Here is a 25,783-nt window from a genome sequence, read left to right as displayed (position 1 = left end):
GCATATGTAATGGACCTAGTCCTACTGATGATAGTGCACCCCAAGGCCGGATGTTTTCCACCTGGAGCACAATGCTCCTATAATCCTCAAACCTCCTAGAAATCAGACTGTTACAACTTGGTTTTACCAACTACTGGCTGCAGCATTGACGGAGTTGTAAATCGCTCTGCAGGTTTCGTAGATAAGTATTGGGAATTTCGGGATGCAGAATGCTTTTCTCAGGTGTGCGATTCTATCACCTTACCTAGAACTCCTCTTGGACACATTTCAAAATGCCTTGATCATTCGTCCTCAGGTCTTGCCGCATTCAATTTTGTGCACACTAAGTCAAACATGACAAAAATATTTACCCAACCAAAGAATAATCTGAAAACTGAACACAATTGCCCGAAACTTGCTATGTAATGGGTCAAACTTAACCTCCTATCATTCCATATATTTTACATTTGTTATTTTGTCAATCTTTAAATTTAAAAAAGAAACTCTTAATAATATCTTTTCCATCTCCTTAATAATACTCGTATTATTTTACTATTCAAAAAATTTTAAAAAAAAACCTTCCATCTCCCCAATGTTTGTCTTATTTTTTTTTTCAATCTATTACTTTAGGGACCACTATTTTACTCTCACAACCACTTCAATTAATCTCGTCATTAATCACAATCACTTTACCCTTTTAAACCAAAAATAAAAAACCTCTACCTTTCTCGGAGCAATAAAAAGAGGATAAAAGGAAAGGAGCATCAATCTAACCCCTACAAAAATAAAAATGAAAAAGGAAGATTTTCAAATTCTTCATCATCAAAAAGAAAAAATAAAACCATAAAAAGGCGGGAAAACCTACAAAAAATGGCGCTAAAACCATTCACTTACCTCTACCACATAAAACCCTCTCTTCCACCATTTTCCCCCATTTCAATTCAAACTCCCAAACTCACTCTTTCTCTCTCAACAATAATTTTCTCTCTCTAAAAAAGCAAGATGATGTTCTCTCAAAGCCAGTACGACAATGGCTTCTCATCTTCTCAATTCACTCAATCTGATTCCACTCCTTCTCCTGCTAAAGTATAACCTAATCCCCCTTTTTTCTCGATTATTATTGCAATTATTTTCATTTAATTATCGATTATTTTAATATTGATTTTAATTTTGATTTTGGTTGAGAAGAGTAGAGATCCGCAAGGAACAATTCCAGTAACTGTGAAGCAAATTAGCCAAGCTTCTCACTCCAACGCCGACGATAAATCCAGTTTCAACCTCGACGGCGTCGATGTCACCAACGTAACATTTCTTCTAATTCTTTTTTTTGAAAGCTGAATTTTTTTTGGAATGATTTTTTTTTTTAGGTTTGATCTAGGGTTTTTATTGGATTTGATTTGATTTGAATTGAATTGCTAATTGCTGTGTTTTCTTTGTGATGCAATATGTTGAAGAATTTAAGATTAGAAAAATGCTTGTATGATTTGTGGTATATATATTGATGTTATTTATTTTTGATTGAATATTGGAAATATTGTTTTTGGTAAAATAATGTTACGTGAATGGCGTCAAAATTTCCAACAATTAAATCAACAATAAATTAAAAAATTGCAGCAATTAATGATTTGTGATTGATGTTATGATTTTTATCGAACATTTGTTTTTTAAAGTCTATTTATAAATACTAGGGATTATAGAGTACCTTAGTTTGTTATTATTTGCAACAAAGAGATATTTTTTGTAGGATATAAAAAATTCTATTGACGGAAGTAGTAGTGATTTATTGATGTTTTTGCTTTATGTTTTGTATGTGTTTTGAAATTTTAAAGAAAGTAATTTTGGTTTTCTTTTTGGTCTTAGCCTTTTAGTGTCAAATTGAATTCTAGGTGCTCTTGAGTATATATACTGAGAAGAACCTTGTAACTAATAGCTCTAATAATTGGTGCTGCAAGGCAGCAAGTGTTGTGGGCGATTCTTGGCTTGTACAAAAATATTGTTAGGCTATTCATATATACTTCAATATGACCAATGGTGGTGATTTACATACAAGAAATTACATAAACGTTTAGGATCTTAGAATCTTCTCAATGTATAGTTTTCTTATATCAACTTTTTATAATTTTACCTCTTGAGAGCTAAAGATGTTATTGTTCAAAGTTTGAGTAGGCAATCTTGAAAAGTCAAAATGAAGGATTTATTGAATTAATAAACAGAGGTAGTAGTAAGTTGTAAAAGTGACAAGTTTGATGTTAGGATTGTTTAAGGATTTAAAGTCACCTTTTGAGTAAGGTGATTCATATTATCTAAATTGTTAAATTTATTTATCTGTTCTTTTGTTTAATGCTTACAACAACTGAGTTTATTTTGGTCATATTGTTTGATGGGTTCAGGTCAAATTGGTGGGAATGGTACTTGACAAAACAGAGAAAGTGACTGATGTTTCGTTCACCCTTGATGATGGAACTGGACGTATTGGATGTAAAAGATGGTAACATTTTCCATTTCATTGGTTATATTTTTTAATGATACAACATTTTTGTGTTAATAATCATTTGTATTAACATGAAGATGAAACAGTTATTTTCATTTTTTAGATTTGAGCTCAACACTTTGAGTAATCTGTTGCATGATGCAACTTGCATCTGTTCTTTCAATGAGAGTTGTGTTTGAATTGGATGGTGACTTGGCAATTTCAGATTGTCTTTGCTTTCTTTACTTTGGTTAATTCATGGTGTTAAGGTCCTGTTTTTCTTTCTTGCTCGACTTGTTAATGTTTTACGATCTTGCTCAATATCTGTCCAGGCTGAATGAACCATTTGATAGGAAGCAGATGGAGGTTATAGAGTAAGTTCTTGACTTGAATTTGTTGTGTTTTCTTGTTTGCCTCAATGCCTGATGGCGAGATGGTTTTGTTTTTAACAGAGAGGGCATGTACGTTCGGCTAGTTGGTCACTTAAGGAACACCAGAGGCTACAATGAAATAGCTGTGTTTAATATGCGGTATGTCTTAAAATCCTTTTTCCATTTTCCTTCAATTTTTTTGATGTTACTACATGGCAATCTCACATTCTCACCTTCTTTTAATTAATTAAGGACAGCAAAAGTTTATTTAAACAATTATAATGGCTTAATATATAAGTTTGTAGCATTAAAAATTGCAGAAATCACTTTCCGCTGTTCAAGTGTTTATTGACTTTTATCATATTGCTGCTTATCGCATTTCACATCTTTGAAAATGCTTGTATGTTGTTGCTTAATAATTTATGGCTTAATGAGTGTTTTACTTTTTGCCAATGTATTGAAACAAGTTCATGGTCTAATAGTTACACCGAAATAGGATATGTAGGCACGAAATTTGTTTCCGGTAAATGTTGCTGGTTTTCAAGATTTCATTTGTTGTTGTGGTCTTTGTGGAATTTGATTAATTTCACTTAGAAGAACTGGAGGGAGCCATGATATAACATTTTTGTTTTAGCAATAGCAGCTTAGATGTTTCTCTAAGGGCTCATGTAATTTCATAAGTTTATAAGAGGGGGTGCAAGAACCTCTAAAAAATGTAGCCTTCAGAAAACTAGGCAAATCCTATCATTCTGAATTGTCTTGTTACTTGTAATTCATTGATGTTAGCCAGACGTTCATCATAGTTTGTAATTGTATGGCAATCTGATGACTAATAATTGCTTGGAATTTGGTGCTTGCAGGCCTATTGTTAATTTTAACGAGGTTACCCTCCATCATGTAGAGTGCATTCACCAACATATTGTCAACCAAAAGTCACAGGTAGATTATTTTTATCTCCCACCACAGGTCTTCCACAAGTTCAGGAATATTGTATTTGCAGTGCGAATTTGATCTCACTTTGAATGTACTTGTACTTAAGCAGAAAGGTGACTCTCTCACTCAAGGTCAGACAATGGAATCATCGCATAGCACTCCAGTCAAAGTGGAATCCAATGGAATTCACTCATCTCCACCTAATCAAGTAAGCTCGAGACACCAATGGTTGTTATCAGCTTGCTAGCTCTAATTTATCTTGCACTTTTTCTGATTATTCTTTTTCTACTACAGTTCTCAATGCAAATGAGTGTTGATGGCTTAAAAGACATTGATCAGAGGATACTTGATTATTTATTGCAATCTTCAAGCCTGTAAGTTGTGAATCACTTTAAATCCCTTATATTTTCATGTTTTGGACTGCAAGTTTTGTTGTCTAGATAGATGTTTGTACCATTTTTCTGTTGCTGCTAAAATTGTGCTAATTTTTATCCTCTTTTTCCATGATGTGGGTATGTTTCTTTGCAAGTTGAATAATTCGCATTCCTAGTTTTATGTGCAAATCAAAGTCCCTTTGATACTGCTGCATGCCTGATCACAGTGGTGCTTTATATGCTGTTTCACTGAAAGTTTGCATTCTTTCAGGGCTCAAGAAAAGGGTGTACACAGGGATGAGATTGCTCGGCATTTGAAGATTCCAGTGGAGAAGCTCATGTAAACCCTCCCTCTCTATCGTTATTTCTCTTACACAATCCCCTTACCCCCCTAAAGTAGTTTGTAGATATAAAATTAAAAGATGAGAAGCACGCCTCATTAGTCATAACTTAACATATGACCTGTTGTTTTCCTGCTGTTCTTAGGGAATCCATCCCATGTTTGGAGGATGAAGGCTTAATATACTCTACAATCGATGAATTTCACTTCAAGCTTACTGCTGCATAAATCCATATTTTGGCAATGGACTAGGGAGAGGATGGCTATAATATACTAATTAAGGTTGAATCCTATGCATGTTCTGTTATTACAGTATTAGTATTAGTACTGACTTGATCAGTTCAGGTTTCATATCTAGTAGCATTTTTTACTTTTTATTTTTTTGCCTTGAAGGAATCATATCTAGTAACATAGCTCCTGTTTCGTAGTATGATCTATGTATATGCTGGCTTTCGATCAATAACTGCACAAATCGAAGGGATGTTTTATCTATTAAAATTTTACTACCCTTATAAGTTGGAATATGAATTGTCGTTAAAATTTATTACTCGTGATATTGTAGTTTTTTGATATAAAATCAATTTACTTATCAGTTTTATATATGCACCGTATATGTGGATGTATATGCATATGACCAGAAGCACAGGTTGCTGCCATCAATAATGAGATTGGAGCTTGTATAATAGCTACTCTTGTTTGAGCTTGTATAATAGCTACTCTTGTTTGATCAGTCATCAACAAAATTCATCTATTAAGAGGCAAGCTAGAGTGCTAGACCATCAAGTCTTTGCAACAAATATATCTTTCAGGCTTTGAAGTTTATCATAACCATAAACCAAGATGTTATTCTTATTTTGCTAAGAGTAAAACATGGCAAATGCTCAATAAAACCATACAAGCTTATTTAAAATGTAAGCTAATTTAAAATGTGCATTAAAATCCATGTAAAATAGATAATGAGTAGTGATAAAATTTTCTGGCCGTTTGTTTCTATAGTTATAAATTATAAAAAAAAAAAAAAACTACCCTATGTTTGCTCTGCCTTGTTCTCCTTTTTTCCTTATCATTAACCACTTTTGACTCTCATTCCTTGATCATTTCCCACCTTTTTCTTGATAATCCCATAAGTTTTCCCATTTAATTTAATTGATTTTTATTTAGTTGATTTCCTTATTAGAATGAGTTTAATATTTCTCCTTTTTTTTATTATTTATTTTTAACAAGACTCATTCTAGTTGATTTTTTGAAAACAATTCTTGTAAAAATGTAAAATATATAATTTGTCCAACTACAATCACAAAACAAGGTTTTTTTTTTTTTTTTTTTTTTTTTTACAATTGATCATTTTGAATTTTTTTTCATTTAAATGTATTGGTCTTTTTAAGAAAAAAATGTATTGGTCTTTTTAAGAAAAAATAGTAGGTGATTATGGTCAAGAAGACACTAGAAGTGTCAAAGACAATTTCAAGATGCTTAAGTGGTCAAAGAGTCAAGCTTCCAATCCAACTGTAAAAAAAGGGGTCGCTTTTTGCCACCTCCCCTCATCTCTAACATCCACTCTGTTGTGCGACAGCGGAAGCAAAGGTCGAAAACAAACAAGAAAACAATAAAGAAATTCAATGCAAACAATAAGAACAACACCAAGAATTTACGTGGTTCACTATCGATGTGATAGCTACGTCCACGGGCACCGAGATCGAATGATTTCACTATAAACTGCAAAGATTACAAAGATGATTCTTGTATTTCTCAAGAACGGCTCTCACTCTCTCTCTCTTAACCCTTATACTAATATTAGGGAGGTTTTATATTAATCCCTAAAATAAAAGATACTTGGGCAAAAAGATAACATAAAAGATAACTTTAAATCGTAAAATCCGCGTCTCCGCATTTTTCCTTCTCCGCCCGGTCAGACCGGGCAAGGTCTGCCCGATCGGGCGCGAGAAGAAAACTCCATACGAATGCTTCAACGTATCCAACCCCCACCGCCCGGTCAGACCGGGCAATGTCCGCCCGATCGGGCGGACAAAGCTACGAAGTACGAGTCACCTAATACTTATCAACAATCTCCACCTTGACGAGAACTCGTAGTCAGCAAACGACCCCATCAAGACATAGTGAAAAACATCTCAAGCCAAACCCGATGCAAGACTCATGCATAAGCCATACATCCCGATAAGTCTTCAACCAAGACCCATCACATACTCGTCTCCAAGTATAACAACTCATAATGCTCCACCTGCATCACAAGCCCCGGGCAAGCTCCACCTTAAGGCCAACACACCTACACCAGGAGCTCCCCAACTTCGCCCTCAGGGCCTACTACATCACGTAGTAATCAATATTTAACAAGTCTAAGCAATGTTTAAACTTGCTAAACGGAACAGGCTTAGTGAAGAAATCAGCCGGGTTGTCAGCAGTCCCAATCTTCTTCACCTTAATCCTCTTGTCAGTACGTAAGAAATGATACCTGACATCAATGTGCTTCGTCCGATCATGGTGTACTTGATCTTTAGCTAAGCAAATCGCACTTAGACTATCACAATACACTGTAGCAAAATCCTGTGCAATACCCAGTTCACCTACTAGGCCTTTGAGCCAAATAGACTCCTTAGCTGCAGAAGTTAAAGCCATATACTCAGCTTCAGTAGTTGACAACGTAACTGATGACTGCAATGTAGACTTCCAACTAACCACAGAACCACCCAAAGTGAACACATAACCAGTCACAGACCTCCTGGTATCCACATCAGCTGCATAATCAGAATCACTGTACCCAGTGACCAAGCATTCCCTACCATTCCCGTACACAAGACCAATATCAGTTGTCCCTCTCAGGTAGCGAAAAATCCTTTTCACCCCTTGCCAGTGTTCCCTCCCAGGTCGAGCCATAAACCTGCTTACAACACTAACAGCATGCGCAATATCCGGCCTAGTACAGACCATAGCATACATCAAACAACCAACCGCGTTTGCATATGGAACTCTAGACATATAAGACAACTCCTCCTCTGATTGAGGTGACATAGACAAAGACAACTTACAACTAACAGTAGTTGGCGTACTTATAGGCTTCGATTTTTCCATCCCAAAACGAGACAAAATCTTTTCAATGTAGCTTTTCTGAGTCAAGAAAAGCTTACCTCTAGCCCGATCCCTGTAGATCTCCATACCCAAAATCTTCCTAGCTGCACCCAAGTCTTTCATGTCAAACTCCGAGTTAAGCATCTCCTTTAATCTAGCAATATCAGATTTATTCTTTGTGGCAACCAACATGTCATCAACATATAACAAAAGATAAATCATGGAACCATTATCCAGCTTACTATGATACACACAGCAATCATATGAATTCCTGTCAAAACCTTGTGAAACCATAAAAGAATCAAACCTTTTGTACCACTGTCGGGGGATTGCTTAAGTCCATACAATGACTTTAGCAATCTGCAGGCATAGTGTTCCTTTCCAGGAACTTCGAATCCTTCGGGCTGCTTCATCAGAATCTCCTCCTCCAAATCGCCATGAAGGAAAGCCGTTTTAACATCCAACTGCTCCAGCTCAAGATCAAAATGTGCTACAATTGACAATAACACACGGATAGAAGTATGTCGAACCACAGGTGAGAATATCTCAACAAAATCAACCCTTCTACCTGACTGAACCCCTTAGCAACTAGCCTAGCCTTAAAACGTATTTGCTCAGTTTCCGACAACCCTTCTTTCTTCTTGTAAATCCATTTACAACCCACAAGCTTCCTCCCTTCCGGTACCTTTACCAGTTCCCACACTCTGTTCTTGTAAAGAGACTGCATCTCTTCACCCATTGCGGCAAGCCATTGCGCAGACTCACTACAACTAATTGCTTGTTTATATGTGGCAGGTTCAAATGACTCTACATCATCAGCTACACTCAATGCATAACCTGTCATCGCATCAACACAGCAATTTCTTCCCTCCATCTCTTCAATCAATCTAACAGGCTTCTTGATAACTCGTTTAGGCATCTCAAGAATGGTGTCAGGTTGACTAGATGACCCCTGATTAGATTGCTCCACCTCATCCCCAGAGTTAGAATGAGTAGGAGTAATCTCAGGTTCAGGAGTACCCGGCACTGGAACATCAGCATCATCATCAATATATTGTACCCGAGGTAAATCAGCAATGGTAGACTGATGTACCTCAAGTACCCCATCTGTCTGTAATAAATTGTCTCCTTCCCTTCTCAAATCTGAAATCTCTGCATTTTTAATTGAATACATGGTGTTTTCATCGAAAGTAACATCCCTACTAAGAATGACCCGACCCTCCGAAGGTGAAAAAATTCTAAACCCCTTCACACCATCCCCGTACCCAACAAAACACCCCTTCTTGGCTCGTGGATCCAGCTTACCCTCAATAACATGATAATAAGCAACACAACCAAAAAATCTTCAAATTCGAAAAATTAGGCAACTTACCACTCCAGATCTCAAACGGAATTTTGGAATCAATTCCAGAATGAGGACCCCTATTAATGACATAACAAGCTGTTAACACAGCTTCACTCCAGTACCTCCTCCCAAGCCCTGCATTAGAGAGCATGCATCGAACTCTCTCTAGCAGTGTCTGATTAACCCGTTCTGCTACACCGTTCTGCTGTGGTGTCTTCCTGACAGTATGATGCCGACCTATACCCTCATCTGCACAGAACTGATTAAACTCGTCTTTGCAAAACTCTAGCCCATTGTCCGTTCGTAGCTTCTTGATCTTCCTTCCTTGTCGATTTTCCACCAAAGCTTTCCATTGCTTGAAAACTTTGAAGGCCTCATCCTTTGACTTAAGCAACCTAAGCCATGTGTATCGGGACTTGTCATCAACAAATGACACAAAATAGTGGTAACCTCCCATACCTTCAACTCTAGATGGACCCCAGCAATCTGAATGGATGTAATCGAGCACTGCATCAGTAATGTGAGCACCCTTGCTGAACTTTGACCTGTGTTTCTTACCAAACACACAATGCTCACAAAATTCAAGGTTGGCAACCTTGACCCCGGATAGAAGACCCCTCTTGGACAATAGCTGCATCCCCTTCTCCCCCATATGACCAAGCCTCATGTGCCAAATCTTAGTCATCTCCTGGTGAGATACAGATGCGCAAACCGCAGAACTAGGCAGTGTAACACCCTCAAAAACATAGAGGGTGTTCCTTTTGATACCCTTAAGTACCAACTCAGAACCTCTGAAAATACACAACTCCCCATCTGAAAACACACCATTGTACCCCAAGTCATCCAGGGTACCCAATGAAATCAGATTCTTTCCTAAAGCAGGAACATGCCGTACATTAGTCAAAGTTAACCTCCGCCCATCAACAGTCCTCAACCTCATGGAACCAATACCTGTGACCTTACATGGAGCATTGTTACCGACTATAACCATACCCCCATTGCGAGGTTCATATGTATCAAACCAATCTCGACGTGGACACATATGGAACGAACACCCCGAATCTAGAACCCAGTTATCAGATAAATCATCAGACCTAGCAGAACTGACTAATGCTAAATCTTCCTCTGAATTATAGCTCTCATTCGGTTTCTCTTCAACTACAGCAGCCTGGGACTTGTTTTTCCTCACCGGACAATTATTCCTAAAGTGACCCGGTTCTTTACAGTAATAACATGTTTTAGTAGTAGTTTTACTAGATCCATCCTTGCCGTTTCCAGCACCCGACCCAGCATTGTTCCCCTTGTTAAACCCCTTATTCTTTTTAGACTTTCCGGACTTAACAAACAACCCACTACCATTATCCCCATTATCACTCGTAGCTTTCATTCTGAGTTCCCTAGTATGAAGTGCTGCCTTCACTTCTTCTAAGGTTATAGAATCCTTACCAACAACAAAAGACTCTACAAAATTCTCAAAGCTAGACGGTAGAGATACAAGTAAAATCAACGCAGCATCCTCATCATCAATTTTAACATCTAAATTACGTAAATCAAGCAAAATAGAGTTAAGTTTTTCTAGATGTTCCCGTAAGGAAGTACCTGACTGCATCCGGAGGCTAAACAACCGCTGTTTCAGTAATAATTTGTTGGTCAACGACTTAGTCATATACAATGACTCCAGCTTCAGCCACAATCCAGCCGCCGTTTCCTGATCAGCCACCTCCGTGATGATTTGATCATCAAGACTAAGTAATATGGTAGAGTGTGCCTTCTCTTCCATAACTTCTAACTGCGGGTCAGTCGGTCCATCTTCTGACTCCGAAGTAGTACTCTTTGGAGCCAACGGACGCCATATCTGCTGTTGTTTTAACAGAGCCTTCATCTTAATTTGCCATAGCCCGAAACTATTTTTCCCGGTAAACTTCTCAATTCTTATTGTTGAATCTCCTGCCATTGTTATCTTCAAGAAACTCTCCAAGGATTGAACCTGAGCTCTTGATACCAATTGTTGTGCGACAGCGGAAGCAAAGGTCGAAAACAAACAAGAAAACAATAAAGAAATTCAATGCAAACAATAAGAACAACACCAAGAATTTACGTGGTTCACTATCGATGTGATAGCTACGTCCACGGGCACCGAGATCGAATGATTTCACTATAAACTGCAAAGATTACAAAGATGATTCTTGTATTTCTCAAGAACGGCTCTCACTCTCTCTCTCTTAACCCTTATACTAATATTAGGGAGGTTTTATATTAATCCCTAAAATAAAAGATACTTGGGCAAAAAGATAACATAAAAGATAACTTTAAATCGTAAAATCCGCGTCTCCGCATTTTTCCTTCTCCGCCCGGTCAGACCGGGCAAGGTCTGCCCGATCGGGCGCGAGAAGAAAACTCCATACGAATGCTTCAACGTATCCAACCCCCACCGCCCGGTCAGACCGGGCAATGTCCGCCCGATCGGGCGGACAAAGCTACGAAGTACGAGTCACCTAATACTTATCAACACACTCCCAAAATAAAAGAAAAAGATATTGCAATCTTTTTCTGATTTTTCATGGACAATTCTAAACCAATCTTCTCATTCTTGGGTTGAAAGTGCCATTACAAGAATGATATGGAATTGGACCACTTATACAGTTGGATTCACAAATATCCTTTAACCACAAAAGTTAGATTTTAGCTTTTTAATCCAATAAATGAATTGGTAGGGTCATTACCTTTTCATATCTTGATTCTTTTCTCAATAGTGGATTAAAGAGAATATAAGTTTGAATAATAAATTATGAAGATGAGTATCCATCATTTGATAGGTCCATACATGTATGTGGTGTGCCAAAGTGATTCATCATAGACAAGCATATATAGACATATAGTTGTTTGAAGAAAAGTCCTAAAAATATGAGTGACTATTTGATGAAGTGGTGAGTTCGAATTACAACTCTTAGCCTCGATCTTGTGACCTAATAAAAGATTAAGATTCACAGATTAAATTAAAAACGAATTTAATTATTATGGGTGGAATTACATACTTGTCCTTCAAGTTGAAATTTCACTTACTCTAAGATAAGTCTTTACTTGACATCAGCATATTAAATGGCAAATACTTTAGGTGTTATCACATGTGTTTAAAATTAAATGGTGATAGTTTAGGTGATATCACAAATATCTTGGTTTTCAACTTGTAGGAGTAATTTTAGAAAACGAAATGCTTTTAGAAAAATCTAGAAATGGTGAAAATGCAAGGCAAAAAATAGCATTGTACAAAAAGTTCTATAAATGAGACAAAGAAAGTGCATGAAACATTCTTAAAGGATTGACACAAGATATATATATATTATGATGGAAACACTAGTAAGTTTGGTGAAGAAATTTATAAGTGCATGGACCAATATGTAGAACTATAAATAGCATGCATACATCATCTTTGGGTGTAGAAATAATATGGAGTAGTGTTCTACCGAAGTTATTGGATAGTGAGCTAAGAGCTCCCACAAAATTGGGAAGTACTGTAGTACTCAATAAAGGGGAGGATCTTCATTCTAGGGCTCATGAGGGCTCCACCTCAAGTAGTTTATGAAGGGAAGTGATCATAGAATTTTTTAAAAAATTATTATCTTAAATATTGATATACAATATGTCACGATGATTAAATATTTATTTGTATTTCTTAATTATAGCTTGAAGGTTTAAATCATGCCCCCATAAATGCTCATCTTAAGTACATGTGTAGGAGTGGAGTAAGTTTTCCACCAGAATGTTGAGTACAATTTGTAATGTAATCAAGTATTTGTATGTAATTTATGGAATTTTTACTTTGTTTTAATTTACTCCGCATTATATTTGGTCCTATCAAACATCCATGTACATCCATATTTTATCATAACTCAAAAGTACAAATTAACTAGTTTGAGTAGCCCTTTTCAGCAATAATGAACTTAATAATTAAATGAGATGATCCAACCTCCAATCCAATAGTGAGAAGAGCTCCTTTGTTTTGCTTGCCACTTATCATCTCTAACATCCCTTCTCAATGTAGAACTCATGTTGTCTAAAAATGTTGTCAAACTCCAATTGATGCATTTTCTTTTTAACTTTACTTCAAGTGCATATCTTTATTCTTTAAGGTTTAAACTAAAATGATTTATAATTTTTGCTATAACATGCTATCTACTTATCCTCTATAAAATATCAAACAAGAATCAACTTTTCAATTGAATACCTTTACAAAAATATCTTGATATTCCTTACACTACCAAGTTTAAAAGTCTTTTCACCTTAAAATTTAAATAAAGGATAATTAATGATGCTATATTGTTTATTTAATAGATCTTCTATGCAACACGAACGTTTATATATACACTTTGTTGCGGAATTTATAACATACAATAGTTTAAAAAGGTCATCATTAGAAATAGGTAAGAGTAAGACTAACAAAGAGGCAAAAGGTAGGTACGTGCACAATTTTACACTCACGTCCAAGATCCGTTTGTATGATCACTTAAAGCTCTCAATGAAAATAAAGTAAACAAAGTCTCCTAATTCTCCAAATGAACAAATGAGCCGAACACTTAGAGGCTTGGAGCACTCACATCAATGAGCATTTTTTTGCTCATGAGCAAAATTAATGAGCAAAAATAGTAGAAATGTTACTACATCAATGAGAAAAATAGAATGTGCTCATGAGCAAGTTAGAATTTGCTCATAGGATGAGCAAAATTGAAGATGAACAGTAAATACGTGGGCCCTAGCATTCATCCAATTGTTGAGCAAAAATGGTAGAATTGTTACTATATCAATGAACAAAATAAAATATGCTCATGAGCAAAATAGAATTTGCTCATAGGATGAGCAAAATTGAAGATGAACAGTAAATACGTGGGCCCTAACATTCATCTAAAAATGATGAGCAAAAATGATAGAAATGTTACTGCATCAATGTGCAAAATAAAATATGCTCATGAGCAATTCAATTATTTTTTTATCACTAGTGGGATAAAATTTTCTCACCAAAGATGCTCATTAGCAAATTTGGTTGGGAAGAGAAAGAAAGTGGCTAGAGAAAGAATGAACAATTTTTTTTTTTGCTCACTGATGTGAGTGCTCTTAGGTATATAATATAAGTAACCATATGAAAAAAATAAAATAAAAAAACAGCTTAAACACCCGAGTATATAGTAGGGTCTGTTATGATTTACTGAACTGAGTTGAGCTGAACTAAACTGAACTTATTAGAGCTGAATTGAACTGAACTTATTATTATTATCATCGTTTTTGTAATATATGCTAAAAAGTATGATATTTGGTTTAAATTATCATTAGTAATATCATTAGACTTAAAATATAAATTGAACTGAACGGAACTTATTAAATCTGAATTGAACTAAACTGATTAGAGCTGAATTAAGCTGAACGCCGAAGAAAACAAGCTCTTAGACTAGGGCTGTGCACGGTGCGGTTTGGTGCAGTTTGGATCTCAAACCGCACCAAACCGCAAAATTGCGGTTTGTGATTTTTTCAAACCGCACCAAACCGCAATTCTATACAAACCGCACCAAACCGCATAGCAAAATACGGTTTGGTGCGATGCAGTTTGCGGTTTTTCCATAATTTTTTTACCTCACAAATAATGATTATTTGCTAATCTTTTGTTATGAAATTTTTACTTGGAAATTGTACAACTATGCAAATAATTCAATAAAGAAGTAGTGCTTTACTTCAATGTTAATAGTGACCCTGTAACATGCCAAGGCAAACATGGAGCAAAATCATTAAGTAAACCACAATTACTCCATTACAACTCCAAAGCACAAGAAACGGAGAGTAATAAGAAAGGAAAACTTTGGTTTTCTTAATAATGACCCACACAATTCAGTACATATAAATACAATATAAGAGTCTTCTTTCCATATAAGAGTCTTTGCATTAAATTGCGGTTTGCGGTGCAGTTTGATTTGAAATTTTTTTGAAACCGCACCAAACCGCAAAACCGCGATTTGGTCAAATTTGAAAACCGCACCGTAATTTCCAAACCGCAAATCACACCAAACCGCAAAATTGCGGTTTGATTTGCGGTTTGGTGCGGTCTAGACCGTACTCTGCACAGCCCTATCTTAGACAATTAAAAGATATCTTGAAATTGCAAGTAAGGACTTTTCAGGGCAGCCGTGATAGTGTTCACGTGAAGACCCATTTCTGTTGGTTCGGACCCACAATTATTGAAGGACCCCAGCCACTATTTGCAAGTCCAGAAAACAACAGCTACAAATTAAAACCAACAACTTATTATTACTACTACTCGTATCATTTATCATTATTATTATTATTATTATTATTATTATTATTATTATTATTATTATTTTATTAAAACTATTAGAATTCAAATTGAAATTCAGTTGGATAAGGATTAAGGATTTTCTCCATATCCACACTTCTGGGAGTTGAAATCTTGATCAACAGCCAATCACAATGCAGTACCCCACTTGAACAAGTCTTTTTCTTCTTTTCTTTACCTTTTTCATTTCTTTTTGTTTGTGTTCTAAAATAGAGGATGTCAACTTCTGACAGTTAATAATTGATCATACTACCTCCGTTACATATTATTTGTAACGATTTGATATAAAGTAGAGAGGAAAAATATCTAATCGTTGCACATAATATGTAACGGAGGTAGTATATACATACTCCTCCTACATATAGTATAATTTTTTATTTATTTATATATTTTTTTTAAAAATGAACAATATAAAATTTAAACTTCTAACTACAATTATACTAATTGATAATTGAATCTAGAGTGTATTATATAAGCCAATCTAAAATACAAATTTATGTAAATGTCCTAATAGGTAGGAAGGCGATAATATTGATTTACCGAAATTATGATCTTTTTTTAAAAATAAAAAGTTTAGATTATGGGACTCTACCAAATTGTCATGGATGAAATAAGTTAATAAGTGTGTGTGAATATTGTTTAAGAGTTTAAGAAAAGGAGGTCATTAGCAAATAAATGAAATAGTATTACAGTTCTAATTTTCACATTTATGTATTACAAAGTATGAGTATATGATTTCTAATCTCTTATAACTCAACGCATGGCATCATCTACATGATAATGACATCAACCCAAACGGACATACTATCTCAAAAATGATGTATGATGACAAATGCTTGGACTGGCCCACCAATATCTAACTTTTAATTTTTTTCTTAAAAACACGCTTTATTGAGTCTCAAAACCTCACACCTCTTATCGAATAATTGTTCTAGTAATCAAGGCAAAACGAACTTGCCGACTTCACCATAGCAAATCAAATAATAATGTGATTAATATGCAAAAAAACACGGTAACAAAAAAGGCAAATATATAAAGCAAGCATGCCCCATTCTTTTGACCATTTAATTAATCTCTTCACACCCACCCCGACTCTATTCTAGTTTCTCCCCATAACCACCACCACCACAACCACCACTACTCCACTAGTCCACTACTTAGCCTTCACAAGCCTACAAAGCTCGACGATGGTTGTGAATGACCACCATCACCACCCGGTTTCCCTTCACCACCTCTCGACGACTACATCTCTCCTCCACTTCACCAACCACCATATCCCCACACCAATTAGCATCACGTTGAAAATACAAAAAATCTTGAAACCATGCACCGTACAATTTAGTACTCAAGTAGTTTTAGCCTAATATTTTCATTCCATGTACACCTATAAAATTATCATAACACATAAAGTGGGGCTCAATAAAAACATCGACCCACTTCTCAACTTGTTCAATATTTTTTATCACTTAGTTGCTTAAGAATAAGAAGGTTCTATAGAAGGTTCTACACTTAATACTCTAAAACAATATACTTCGTATTAAAAAAAAACAGATGAAATTATAAACTATTATCAGAATCATATGATTTTAATTCTCTGCTTAATTAGTACGTGCATGGTAGGGTACGTGTTTCATATTTATCTAATTCTATAAAATTTAAGTTAATCACAAAGAATTATGAGATTTATTATATATAATCCTCAAATAAAGCACTTATAATAGTGATAAAATCATAAGAATAGATATATGGAGCGTTAATCTTGTTGTGATTTCTTAATTTTTAATATAAATAAATAATATACAATAAGCTTGCATGGATTCGAAGAGAAATGCAAGGAGCTAGCTAGTATAACAAACCAAAACAATTGAAACATCTATCTATAAGAAGGAAATAACAATCTTACAAGAAATCTTACATCCGAGAAGATTGAATGTAATGTGATCTTACTTTGAAATTAGATCGATATATATTGAATAACCGAGAAATACATAAATAAGGTGATGATATATATAGTTAAGTGTACCTCCATAGTACACATCAATTTCTAGCTTCATTGGATGAAATGAAAATTTTGCAAACATGAAAAATACTTTATCACTCATGAAGATAACCTTAAACACTCCTTAAAAGGGACACAAAAAAATGCGCAAAATCAAACAAGCAATGCTTATGTATACTTACATGCAAGCACAAACCCTAACTAATTGTGTAGAGATGATAAGTAGGTAGCTTTGATTGATGGTAGTCCATGTAGATATATAGGATCTACATGTCGCGAACCTGGAAGATATTAGGGTTCTTAACAACAATGTCGTACATGTAGACCGAGCTAAACTTGGAGAACTCCCTAGGAAGTGATATCAAATCGATAGAAGATCTCTTATGGAATTGATAGAGATCAGGATCACCTCCAAAGTAATGCTCCCACCCTAGATCTTTAAGAATTGGTTCAAGGGTTTGGTACGATGAAATCACTCTTCCGGTAGGAAGATGTACGAGCACCTTCCTCCTTGGTCTTGCCTGATCACTTCCACCCTGGTCGGCCTGAGGGTTCTCCACCAAACGAATCACACCATTGTTCTTGAACACCCACACTCCTGACATCTTTAAGTTTTGTTGATTTTTCTTTACTAGACTGAGTGTTAGGGTATTAAAAAGGATTGGTTTGTGTTGTTTGTTTTTTTTCTCGAGATGTATAAAAGCTAAACAAATGTTTAGAGGTGGATGGATGAGTGAATGGGGAGGTATGGGAAGAGGTATATATATAGCTAGGGGGGCATGGGGTGAAGATAAAACAAGGGGGGAATACTCTTACAATACATCCATCAATTATCAAATTATCATTACCTTTAGCATAAGAATCTAGATGAAAAGGGTCCCACTACCATGGGTGTTCTTAATTTTGATTGGGGGGGGGGGGGTACAAGAAGATGCCTTGTGGTGTGATTTAGGGCACACGTGGGTATAGTTTAGGAGGAATTTTGATGCTTATGTTCATATAAAATAGAAGAATCTAGGGAACCAAGAACAAGTAAAAAGGAAGAGTCTAGCCTACATACAACACTAGATATCAAAAGGAAAATTAATCCAATGGCAAAAAAAGGTAGTGCCCACTTTGATCACGCAAAGCCCATGTGAATAAGGTGTATGGGGGATGGTAACACTATATTATTGGTCCATAGCAGGTAATTAACATGTTGTGTACTTTAGATACTATGATTTTATGGTTTATAATTGCTTTGATCTAGAGAATTTGTATAGAGGACAAGAGCTAATGATAAATTGATATGTATATTGGGTCATGTCATGTTAATAATTTGTTTGGTGTTCATAATTATATGTCACAAAAGTTTTGATATGTCTTTTATATACAGTTATATATGTTATATGATTGTGAAAAGGGATAAATTTAGTGCCCATCATTTGATGGTCCTACATGAAAAAAGGTAAGTGTCCATGCAAGTTTGAGTTGGAGCATAGAGAAAGGTCATATCAATGTACTCATCATCATATGATGAAAGAAAGAAGTTCATATGGGCAAAGGAGATTTTTGTTCCACACACATTATCAAGTTCAAACTAGACATTAGAGGTGACAAGCGGACCATTTATCTTTTGACTGAATATGGATTTTATAAAGGTGATCTTATAACTTGGGTGCATAATATTTATTACCTCCGTTTTACATATTATTTGCAACGATTTGATGTAAAGTAGAGAGGGAAAATGTCCAATCATTGCAAATAATATGTAACGGAAGTAGTATATATATTCAAACTTTTGCAGATTCATTAATGATAAAAAATTTTAAGCACAATATGTATATACAGTGGTATAACGTAAGCTAATTTTATGATTTGGTGTCCACATTAAGCATGACCAATCCGATTGCTAATTCAAATAAAATTTTTTGGTAGGTAAGAAAAGGGTACTTGATCTATGGGAACAAGAATGACCATACACAAACCATTCTGACCTGTGTTACTAGCAAGGCATATAGGTGGGGGAAAAGAAATCTCCATTTCTAAAGTGCTCTTCGTAGAGACTAATCTTCCGATTTCAAAGTTGTGAGATACAATCATATAAATCAATTAATGTTTGGTACAAGCTGATTTACTTATGATTGGTAGTATTTACTATTAAGAACTTGTGACGTATAGATGATGTTATATTAGTGCCATACAAATACAAATCAATCATTTTCATATAAATTAAAATGTCTTTTATAGAGACATGGGCCAAACTACTTGGAATGATGAGGTGGAGGAGTCATCTCAATTAAATTAATAAGAACTGTATATTAGATTAGATATAATTAAAATTGTATCATATAGACAAATCATGTCTTACATATTAGTAACCAATTCGTACAAAAATGATAAATCAATTAAATTTATTTTGTTGCAAACAAATGAAATGATAAATCAATGTCCTACTACACATGCACATTAAGCCTATTAGAGAATGTACTATCTACTTTATGTGAAAAATAAAGAAAAATGGACTGACCACACCAAATAATTAAGCTTTAATGAACTTCCAACATCATGCTAACTTATGTCATGGAAATAAGCATTACCACCACATGAAACTCACATGGCCTCCTTGGTCCTACATCTCAACAAGCCGCTTTGTCTAGTCAAAACCATTGCCATCAACTCATCAAGGATATATCCTTCTTTTAAAGAAAAAAAAAACATAGATATATCCTCTTTTAACATCAAATGTATATACTACTTATTTGCTAAGAGTTGGGTATGAGTCCAGTGGCGGAGCCAGGATTTTCAACTTGGGGGACAAAATGCTTAACTTACGAAAAGCTTAACAAAAAAAAAAAAACTCACACACAAATTGGTTAATACTTAATATTAAATTTTCAAAATACAAATATATACTTAGTCATACAATTCAAAATGATGAAAAAAATTACATAAACATTACATTAAAATTACAAGTTCATTCTTCGAGTCTTCATACTTTGAAATCGATCAATAATCTTTTCGTCGGAAACTTGTAAGAAGACATCCTTCTCAATAAAAGTGACCAAACAATCATTCATAAGTTGATCACCCATGCTATTTCGCAACTTGTTTTTGACACATGTCATTGCAGAAAACACTCTTTCAACACTTGCCGTGGCAACGGGAAGAATCAACATCAACTTGATAAGCAAATGAATAAGAGGAAAAGTCTTATGCTTATTGGTTTTAACAAGCATCATAGAAAGAGAATTAAGGTCATTTAAACCTTGAAATCTTTCATCATTTAGCATATTCTCCATGAATACATCAAGTTGATATTCAAGAGCCATCAAATCAAAGCTTGAAAATTCTTCGGGATAAAAAGAGGCAAGTTTAAGTACCTTATCTTTATCAAAGGATGAGAAGTTATCTTTAGGACTTAAACAAGCCATACATAATAGTAACTCCATATTCCTCTCATTAAATCGTTCATCAAGTTCTTGAAGATGCAAATCAATTAGTCTTAAGAAAATTCCAACCCGAAAATGATGTTCATTTGTTGCTTCTTCAACAAAACGTCTTGATCTTCCATGAGGAACATAAAGAGAATCCATAGTGGGAATAACAACACCATGTTTAGTGCAAAATGAAGTTACCTTGTTTAAGAGAGTATCCCATCCTCGCTCCCTCATTTTTTGCAACACCGTTTTTGTATAAGTGACAAGTTCCATGGCATTTACAATATCTTGCTCCTTTCTTTGCAAAGCAACACACAAATCATTAGTGTATCCAAAAATAGTCAACATCAAGTGAGCAACAAAAATAAAGTCAAATGACTCTAATTGTCCTAAAACAATTTGAGCTTTGAACTTATCTTCCGATGCACCATGCTTCCCAATTTGTACAAGCACCTTAATAATTGTAGGAAATAAGAGGATGACATTTAAAAGTGACTTGTAATGAGAACTCCAACGAGTATCCCCGGGCCTACTCAAACCAAGTTCTTGATTTAAACCCGATCCACTCACAATATCCCCAACATCCAAGGCTCGAGCAACTTCTTGAGCTTGATCTTGACGAATCATTTCTCTTCTCTTGCAAGAAACTCCAACCACATTCAACAAATTTCCAAGTATCTCGAAAAGCCAACCACAACTATCATTCTTTTTAGCAACGACAACTAATGTTAGTTGAAGTTGATGAGAAAAACAATGTATATAGTAGGCACTTGGAGTATCATTCATAATCAAAGTCTTAAGGCCATTTATTTCACCCTTCATGTTGCTAGCTCCATCATACCCTTGCCCTCTTATCATAGATGGGCTCAATGAATGTTCAACAAGTAAAGACATGATTGCATCTTTAAGAGTTAAAGCGGTAGTATTAGCAACATGAACAATGCCTAAAAATCGCTCCATTACCTTTCCACTATCTCTATCAACAAAACGCAAAACAAGAGCTAGTTGTTCTTTTTGGGACACATCACTTGACTCATCGGCCAATATAGCAAAGTAATCATCACCAACTTCTTCTATTATGCACCTAGTTGTTTCTTTGGCACAACAGTTAATAATGTCCTTTTGAATAGGAGGGGAAGTCATTTGACAATTTTTAGGTGCATTTTCAAGAGTATGTATCCTTACTTCCTCAACCTTTTCTCCTAACCACTTCAAAAGCTCAAGGAAATTACCCCTATTATATGACTCCCCACTTTCATCATGTCCACGAAATGCCAAACCTTGCCCCAAAAGAAATCTTAAACAAGATAAAGATGCTTTCAAGCGGATAAAATATTCACTTTTAATCACATCACTTGCATTGTCAATCACATTCAAGATTGATTTCTTTTTTTCATCTCTTAAATTCACATATTTCTCATAAGCAAGATTATGAGCACTTTTAATTCCACCAACATGCTTCTCAAATCTTTCCGGTTTATTCCATGCCCTAAACCCTCCATCAACAAATGCATCACCCCCCGGTTTAATACCAACTTCATTCTTGAACAAGTAACATACAAAACAAAATGCAGCATCTTTTTCAATACTATATTCAAGCCAATCCCATTTGTTGAACCAATGAACACTAAAGCGACGCAAACCAGACACTTGTCTTGTAGGGAAGTCATGAGTTTTTGGTTGGCAAGGTTTTTTTAAGAATATAACCCCTCCTAACAGCATTTCGTTCATTTGCGGGGTAATCCATAATGTTTATTCTTTTTCCCGGATCATGAGGAAGAAGTTCAACATCATACACCAAATCTTCCTCTAATGGTACATTACTATTACTTGAACCACCCATTTCCATACTATTTTCTTGACTTTGAGGGGAGCTAAATGAAGGTGAGTTATTGGACTCATTTTCATTGGACTCATTTTCATTGAGTTTCGTTCTTTTAAACAAGAATTGTCGAAGATCGGGTTGTTTAGTTGCCTTTGATTTGTTTGAATTTGGTGAATCGTTTGACATTTCCTAATTAAATCGAAAATTATATATCAATTTCCACAAGACCACAATCCACATCATTACATAATAACAAAACCTAAGAGGCTAAGATTTTAAATTTCTAATTCAACTACACATTTCAATAATTTACAATAATTAATAAATTTAAATTCACATTTCACAAAAACAACCAAAAACTCTAACAGGGGAAACAATCAAACAAATATAAATCAATAATCATTTATCAATTCAAATTATTCAATAATCAATACCCACAAGGCCACAAATGACAAATTCACAATAAAAATATAAACAATTAAACATTTAAACAAGTAATAAAAATATGAAATTCAGAATTTCAGATTTACTGTAAATTTAAACAATTAAACATTTAAACAACAAAACAAGTAATCAATTATTCAATTAATCATACATTCATTGATTCATACCTCCATTGAAATGCATATGACGAACAGACGAAGTGTCGATCGAAGTCACGCTGTCACGCTGTCACGAAGACACGAAGTCACGATTCACGAAGGACGAAGGCTCAAGGGCTGAAGGGCGGCTGTTGAACCTCGTCACTGCTGCGAACTGCCGGCGAACGGTGGACGAACAGACGGCTAGGCGAACAGACGAAGTCACGAACACACGAAGTCACGAAGGAGGAAGGACGAAGGCTCAAGGGCGGCTGTTGAACCTCGTCACTGCTGCGAAGTGCGAACTGCCGGCGAACGGACGAAGACTGCCGGCGAACGGACGAAGGCGAGGGCGAATCGAAGAGAGAGAAATTGAAAATTGAAAAACTTAGGGTTTGGCTTTGGCTGGCTGGAAAATGTCGCAACGCAACAGGATTGTAATTGCTTTTTTTTTTTTTTTTTTTTTTTTAAATTTTTTTTTTTTTTTAATTTTTTTTTTTGAAAATGGGGGGACAAGTGTCCCCACTCGTCCCCTTCTAGCTCCGCCCCTGTATGAGTCGGATCGATCAGGCCCACATATCGTGCAATCGTGTATTATTTTTAAGCGGATAATATTTACAACGGTTTAAGAAAAAATAATATCATGTTAGACTGATATTCTATACATAGAGCCTATTTACATGAACCAGTCCATGTGCACGTCAGTGGGGTAGACTTTAATTTTAATTACTAATCTTTTCACGGGTTTTTTTTTTTTGTAAAATTATCAATTATTAACGGATTGACACATGAACTACCCCGTCATGCCTATGCTAGACTTGTGTCAAATTTTGAAAATAATATACATACAATGCATCACTTGCTTTAATTTGTTGGGTTTGGGGTGGGTTAGGACTTATTTTCATGCCAACACGATTGATTCCCAACATGACTAGTTAGTAGTTTAGTACCATTGCTATCATATAATCCCTTTTCTTCATATTAGTTGATTTATGTACACATTATTAATTTATTTTGAATATTTGATGCCAAGGCAATTAAATATGTTGTATAACAACTTTGAGCTGGCATAAATAATAAAATGTCAACTAAATTTAAACAAAGAAAGTAACTCATTAAAAAGGAGGCAATCTTAACAACAACAATAACAACATGACTAGTTAGTAGTTTAGTACCATTGTTCCCACACCGGACCACCAACAATTCAACATGCTAAAGCAATAGCAATCACCATCTCAATACAACTTTTGTATATGAAATACCTTTTTTAAAATGGAAAGTCAAAATTAAAATTGGTACTCCGTAAAATACAATACAACATGCTTAAATTTTACAAAATTTTCATGTGACTCAAATTATTAATTTAAGATATGTGTCATCCTTATTATTTTACCAATCATATAATTCTAGACGTATTAGGTTACTAATTTTTCTTCTTATACCTACAAAACAATTATAACAAGGACTAGCATATTTATTTACAAATTACAATGTTTCTCTTATACTCCGTATATATTTCTCTCTTATATATTTATACATCATAAAATTGCATAGAATAAAATTAAGGCAAAGCAAAAAAAAAAAAAAAAAAAAAAAAAAAAAAAAAAAAAAAAAAAAAGATTCTAATTCTTTAGTTAAGTACTCAGTATTTATATTTCAATATTTCAGCCACTAAAATGATGTACACACTTTAGACGACAAAATTAAAGGCATGTTTTTCTTCTTCTCATGCATCATTAATTATGTTTCTAGTCTAGGTTTCAGATTCTAATTAGCTTAGTAAGGAATTTTCTCAAGGCCAACTTTTGTAGGGTATTTTATTTTGTTAAGAAATATTACCTATGTTTCACAATGTTCTTAGCATTTTTTTTTTGACACCAAATTTTATTTTTCCATTATATGTAATTTATACATAAAGGAAATCACAAATTAATGATATACTCATATATGATTAAAGTTCCACATTGATAAAGGTGAAAAAGTAAAATGTTAAGAACGTTATTAAATAGATCAGAGGTAGTAGTATCAATTTGATCAATTACTTAAATATTTAAAACTCATAGTACGATTTGGATTGCGTTAATCCTTTAGTAAACATTGCATTAATCATTTAGTAAACATCGGGTAATCATTAATCCTTTAGTAAACATTGCATTAATCATTTTAATCATTTAGGGTCTGTTCTCATACGATTATTTTCATTTCATTTCACTTCAGCTCTAATAAGTTCAGTTCAGTTAGTTTAGTTCAGCTCTAATAAGTTTAGTTCTGTTCAGTTTCTAATTTACTTCTCTTAAAAAATATTCATTTCAGTTCAGTTTAACTAGCTCTAATAAGTTCAGTTAAGTTCAGTTCAACTTTAATAAGTTTAATTTAGTTCATCTCATTTCAATCAATGAAAACATGCCCTTGGTCTGAAAAACTCAAATACACATTAGATTCGCGAAATTAAACATTACAAAAAACTAAATAAGTCAAATATTCATAGGGGCCTAACTAATATATTCCCCACCCATAAATATTGCAATATGTGGTATGTCTTGTGACTGACCACAACGTATGTGCCACTTATAAATGAACAAAGTAACCCTTATAACATTGATCGAGTAACCCCTGTAATATTGACCAAGTATCCCCTGTAACACTGATCGAGTAATTCTATGACACTGACGATGTAATCCCTTTAACACTGACCAAGTAATAACACCTATTACACTAATAACGAA

General features: G+C 34.7%; 3 protein-coding genes across 3 annotated transcripts; 1 reads left to right on the top strand and 2 right to left on the bottom strand.

Moving 5' to 3' along the window:
- The first annotated feature begins 327 nt into the window (after positions 1-327).
- LOC110696311 (replication protein A 32 kDa subunit A-like) lies at positions 328-4,989 on the top strand. The gene is made up of 10 exons (XM_021873605.1): positions 328-1,065; positions 1,168-1,281; positions 2,370-2,467; positions 2,782-2,823; positions 2,902-2,979; positions 3,681-3,759; positions 3,863-3,961; positions 4,048-4,127; positions 4,399-4,467; positions 4,614-4,989. Exons 1-10 carry the CDS (start codon positions 982-984, stop codon positions 4,693-4,695), a joined length of 825 nt encoding a protein of 274 aa, XP_021729297.1. The 5' UTR covers positions 328-981; the 3' UTR covers positions 4,696-4,989.
- Positions 4,990-17,144: 12,155 nt separating this feature from the next.
- On the bottom strand, positions 17,145-17,973 carry LOC110696309 (flowering-promoting factor 1-like protein 2). Its single transcript, XM_021873603.1, has one exon. It carries the CDS (start codon positions 17,835-17,837, stop codon positions 17,499-17,501), a length of 339 nt encoding a protein of 112 aa, XP_021729295.1. The 5' UTR covers positions 17,838-17,973; the 3' UTR covers positions 17,145-17,498.
- Positions 17,974-20,180: 2,207 nt separating this feature from the next.
- LOC110696350 (zinc finger MYM-type protein 1-like) lies at positions 20,181-22,373 on the bottom strand. The gene has a single exon (XM_021873639.1). The coding sequence runs from the start codon at positions 22,371-22,373 to the stop codon at positions 20,181-20,183; it is 2,193 nt and encodes a 730-aa protein (XP_021729331.1).
- Positions 22,374-25,783: the final 3,410 nt, after the last annotated feature.

The sequence above is a fragment of the Chenopodium quinoa genome, unplaced genomic scaffold, assembly GCF_001683475.1.
Source record: "Chenopodium quinoa cultivar QQ74 unplaced genomic scaffold, ASM168347v1, whole genome shotgun sequence".
Taxonomy (NCBI): Eukaryota; Viridiplantae; Streptophyta; class Magnoliopsida; order Caryophyllales; family Amaranthaceae; genus Chenopodium; species Chenopodium quinoa.
This window is presented reverse-complemented; position numbering and strand designations above follow the sequence as displayed.